The 5,311-nt window shown below is 28.5% G+C and overlaps 1 protein-coding gene across 1 annotated transcript in view; it reads left to right on the plus strand.

Moving 5' to 3' along the window:
* Nucleotides 1-4,165, plus strand: part of LOC101235407 (mitotic spindle assembly checkpoint protein MAD2A) — a 52,298-nt gene extending 48,133 nt beyond the window's left edge. The window contains exon 6 of the mRNA XM_065807170.1: nt 3,540-4,165. Coding sequence (XP_065663242.1) covers nt 3,540-3,703 — 164 coding nt within the window. The 3' untranslated portion in view covers nt 3,704-4,165. The remainder of the gene's footprint in view (nt 1-3,539) is intronic.
* The last annotated feature ends 1,146 nt before the right edge of the window (nt 4,166-5,311 follow it).

Consider the following 5,311-nt stretch of genomic DNA (forward strand, 5'->3'; position numbering starts at 1 on the left):
AATTATGTCAGCCGTCCTGCCTCTCAGTGATTCAATCCCAAATACACCATCAAAACTGTCAAACATCCACCAAGCGTCATGATCTGGGGTGGCATCACAGCAAGTGGTCGGTGTGGACTGCACATCTTCGATAAAGGGGAAAAGGTCAATGCCAAAAAGTACTTGGAGGTTCTTGAAAGTAAGCTTCAAATCCACATGAACATCTCAGGAGCAACAATTATGCAACAAGACTCAGCCCCTTGTCACACCGCAAAGATTGTCCAAAAGTGGTTTTCAGACAACAACATTGAACTTCTTTCCAATTGGCCATCAAATTCACCTGATCTAAATGTGATTGAAAATTGTTGGCAAATTATGAAAAGGAAAGTTGCTGCACATCGTCCTACATTAGAAAAAGACCTGAAAGAGGTTTTGAAGTGTGTGTGGACGACAAAAATAACACCGGAATACTGTAGAACACTTGTTCATAGCATGCCTGATCGCATTAATGCTGTGCTTAAAAATAAAAGATATCCTGTGAATTACTGACTTTTATTCATCGTTTGAGCTAGAACTTTATTCAGTGTATTGTAAGGTTAAAATTGCATTTGATAATATGCCTGCTAGACCTTGTTGCTAGAGTAAACTGTATATTTTCCAAAAATTTGCTGCTGGCTTTATTTCAATGGCCACTAGTGTGTATATATATATATATAAATATGTATATATATAAATATATATATAAACATATATATATATATATATTACATTACACTTGCAACTTGAAAATTTACACTTGATCAAAATTTATCTAATTGAAACCCTTTATTAAATATTTAGCAATTTTATTCGAAAGCAGTTGGTCCGGAGTATAAAAAATTAAATTTTTTGATTCTGACAGCTATATAGAAAGTTAAAACATTTTTTACTTGATTTTTCTGCATAATGTAAGTAAAATGGTATATTTTGGCAATTGAGCTAATAATTTACAGAAAATCAGTTTAATGATTGTGGCAGATAAAAACAGCCAAATCCATATTAGGTCTTTAGTAAGTTCAGTAAAACCATGTGTGGCTATCAGGCATTATTAATCAGTGGAAGAGGTGGGAAATTGTTCACATTTGTTAGAGTGATTTATTGTTTAAAATATTAATAGCATTGGTACATTTTGGTAGTGGAGTTTCTTATTAAGTTACAAAACAAAAGAATTGCAATTAACAATCCATTCATTCAAATTTTATACAAATAATTAGATATTCTTTAACACTCTTTAAGAGATTTTTCATCAGCATTTAAGAAATGGAATTGAAAACAGTTTTTTTTGAAGAGTAAGAACAAATTTGAAATATCAATTCTTCAAAAAAGCACCAAAACTTTTAGGTTAATTCACTAAGTTATAACATATGTTACACAAATTCAAAATTAAAATGTGCTTTAACTTTATTCAAAATTTTAAATGTAAAAACATCAGATTTAATGTTAAATAAAGTTAAATAAAAAAACAAATAAATTAACAAAAAATTTCAGTTTTCTGACAAAACTTTTGGAAAAAAATAATTTTATTGTGCATTTTTTAACTTATGTTACATGAAAATTGGAAAGATTCTTTCATTATTTTCTTGAAATTTCCTTAACTTTTTTGTTAACTTTTTTGCTTATAAAAATTATGTGAAATATTTGACCAGCAATAAATTCAAGATGTCAGCTCCATTTCCAGATAAAATAAATCAGATTATACAATTAAATTCACGGTGAAAATTTTATTTTTGAATGCATTTTTTATCATATGACAATGGAAACTACATATATATAAATATATATATATATATATATATATATATATATATATATATATATATATATATATATATATACATATATATATATATATATATTAGAGCTGTGCGAGATTAGGTTTTTTATCTTCGATCGAGTTTGATCAAGATTACAAAAAATTCAATCGAGTTTGAGTTCAAGATTATTAAACAAACTAGTGAAAGTGTAAATTCAATTTATTTAAAAATGTCATCATGTTCTTAAAGAACAGAGCAATAATAAATTAGTAAAAACACTTTTTCTAATTTTCTTCAACAAGTTGTTTCACCGTTAGTAGGTTCATCAGGAAGCGAATGTTAGGTCCATTCAGGTTTTACATGGTTTGATCAGGAGCTTTGATCATTTTATGGTAGGTGTCCACATGGCGGTACTAAGATAGTTGTCCGCATGGCTGTAGGTGTCTTAACTTTGAAAGAATCGAGCTACAAGAAATTACCCAAAGTTAAAACAGGAATAAAATGGGATTTTCCAGAATCCACCGGACAAGGGGGGAATACAACAACTGGAAATGTTGTCAGAAAACTTTTACATAATAATGTACTGTGAAAGGTAATTACAGATCACATATAAAGTCAAACAGACTGCAAGTTTTGAAAGTATGGCTTGCTTCTTTCCACAATTCTGAGAGCAATATCATCTGGCAAAAATATAATATCGAGCTATACAAACAAATGTGTTAGGAGCTTAACATCTTGCTTCTACAAGAATTTTATTGGGTAAGTATAACTCTAAGACTGCACAAAGTTCTTGCTCATAGCTGGGAGTTGATAGAAAAAACGATTCCACCGGTTTGAAAGCTTGAAATGAAGAAAGAATGGAAGCTAATAATAAGCGTCTCAGATACTTCAGGGAAAAATTATAAAAAAAATTAATCAATTGGTCAATATAGAAGATTGCTTTAAAAGACTTTGGCTGGGGTCTGACCCATTAGTTGCAGAAGAACGGTGCAAACGGGCGACTATTTTGCAAAAACTGTTTAGGTAGAGGGCACTCTAACCGCTCATGTATGCGCAGAAGTGTATCAGCTGATGATATTTTAAACAATCTTTTTGTTTGTAAATAAAATTTTATCAACACGTGTATTTTTTAATTTTTCAAAGCCAAATTCTTAAACTTTACCCTCAAGATGCTAATTTTAAAATTCTTTTTTTCAAAAACCGCTAATGGGGCCAACTTAAGCATTGCAGCAATTGAAAGCTTTTATTTTGTAGTAGTGAAAATTATATAAGTTTTAGTATGGCATCATTAGCGATTTTTCATCATGTGCAAAAATTCACTGTTTTTATATCACTTTTATGAAAATTATCCAATTTTCTTCCTGAAATACTATTATTATTATTAATATTATTATTATTATTATCATTATTATTAGCCAGAAAAATGTATTTTTATGTAAGCTCTTTATCCCTTATTGTTAAATAATAATTTTCCAAGTTTTAGATCTTTTTTTTTTTTTTTTCATCACTTTTTTCCGATTATACTCAAAGTTCTGTTGGGTTTTAAAGTGTTTTTTTTTCTTCCAAATTGTTCAACTTTACATTACCGTAACTTCTTAAATAGACAAAAATTTTAATTTTTTTTTAACTTAAATCTGCATGCCATTTAAGTATACAAAAAAGTAAGTTAAATTTTAATTTCAAAACATTAAATATTTTACTCATGTCCACCATTAACACTGTGCTGTGTTGCATTAATACTATTATTTTTATGGTATTATTATATAGGTATGTTCAACATTCTCGCTTACACAGACTTAGATTGTACTGTACCTGCTGCCTGGGAAGACGGATGTGAGCATGTTATCGAAGGTGCTCAACAAGTAAAACTCAAAACAGTAAACACCTTGTTACATAAAGTTGACTTAGATGTCTGTTACAAAACGACTTGAATAATTTTAAACAAACGTTGGCGTAATTTTGAATCAAGTTGTATTTTTAGTTGACAAAAAAGAAAATAATAACGGTTGATTCGAGAGAGAAAAAAAAGGTTATTATTCAACCAATGTTCATGTTAATATTGAAAAAATTAAAATAGTTCAACTATGCCTAAGGCTGAAAATGACTTTTAGATTTTTAATTATCTTATTCGAAAAGAATAAGTTATTTTTTGTTATCATTTTTCATTTTATAAAAGACTCAAATAAAAATTCATAAGAATTTTTCGTTTAATCGAATCAATAATATTTTTATGATTCTTTTGTATTCTAATTTTTTTATAACATTTTAAAGTATTCATATTTATATTTTTTGAATTGGATAATTATATATTCCTATCCTAACATGTAGGGTTTTTCTCAATCTATGATCACTGTGATTTTTTATGACATCCTATTTGAAAGAGTATTTAAGTCTATCGTCGTTTTAATTTATATTTAAATTTTGACATAAATTGTTATTCGAAGAACAAATCTAAGGTACTATTAAAATTAAAAGTTTAATCGATTTTATCAACTTTATTTTGTGCATTATCATTAAAAATAATTGAGTAAAGCTTAAAAAGTTATTGAATTCATTGCGCATGCGTCTAATTTTTAAGATAAAGCACAAAAAAGGACCGATTCTGTTTCTTTAAATACTTATTAAGTTATACTCTGGAACTAATTAAGCTAAAAATTTTCAGGGTATTTTAAATACAAAGTTGGATATCATTTCTACATTTAGTTATGAAGCATTTTTTTTTTTTTTTTTTTTTTTTTTTTTATTCACCTCCTCAAGGCCATGAAGGCCACTACAGATGAGGAGGCTACTCAATAGTGGTTATAACTCTCTCTCAACTCTATAACTCCAAAACACGATCCTCGACGAACAAGGCCGCTGCGCGGAGAAACAAGTTGAGCGCGGTACTACCAGGGACGTGGTGGGGGTCGAACTCGGAACCTCTCGCTTCTGAAGCGAGCGCTTTACTACTACACCACTACCGCATATATAACAACATTCGCATTTTATTTCTCCAAAAAATAGGTTCTAGTAGATGTAAATGTTCTAGTAGATGTAAATGTTCTGATGTTTGATTGAGGTAAACATTCTAGTCATACTAAAACCTTCGGGAAAGTTTCAAAGCGTTTTATCACCAATATCTTAAAAATTTAAAGGAAACGGTGAGCACAATTTTTTAAATAATGCGAATAAAACTAAAAATCAATTTATTAAATAAAAAAAGTATTCTCTGATTGTCAAAAGTCAAGCTAGCCATCAGACTAAAAATATTCGTTTCTTTCAAATTCAAAAAAAAGTTCAAAATTCAACAAAATGTTCAAATTGCAAAAAGTTATCTTTTAAAAATTCCCTTTAGCAACCGTTGCTGTACAAGCTATCTTAAAATAACCATAGTAATTAAAAATGCTTGATATGTTTATGCTTTTGAACATAGGTAATTTTTGAACTCATTATAAAATTTCTGTTAGTATTTCACTAAAATCGCAAATGTAATTTTTTTACTTATCTAAATTAAGTTAATAATTATATTTTATTTAGTACAAGTACTAATTTTAAGTATA

Source organism: Hydra vulgaris, chromosome 10 (genome assembly GCF_038396675.1).
Source record: "Hydra vulgaris chromosome 10, alternate assembly HydraT2T_AEP".
NCBI classification, from domain to species: domain Eukaryota; kingdom Metazoa; phylum Cnidaria; class Hydrozoa; order Anthoathecata; family Hydridae; genus Hydra; species Hydra vulgaris.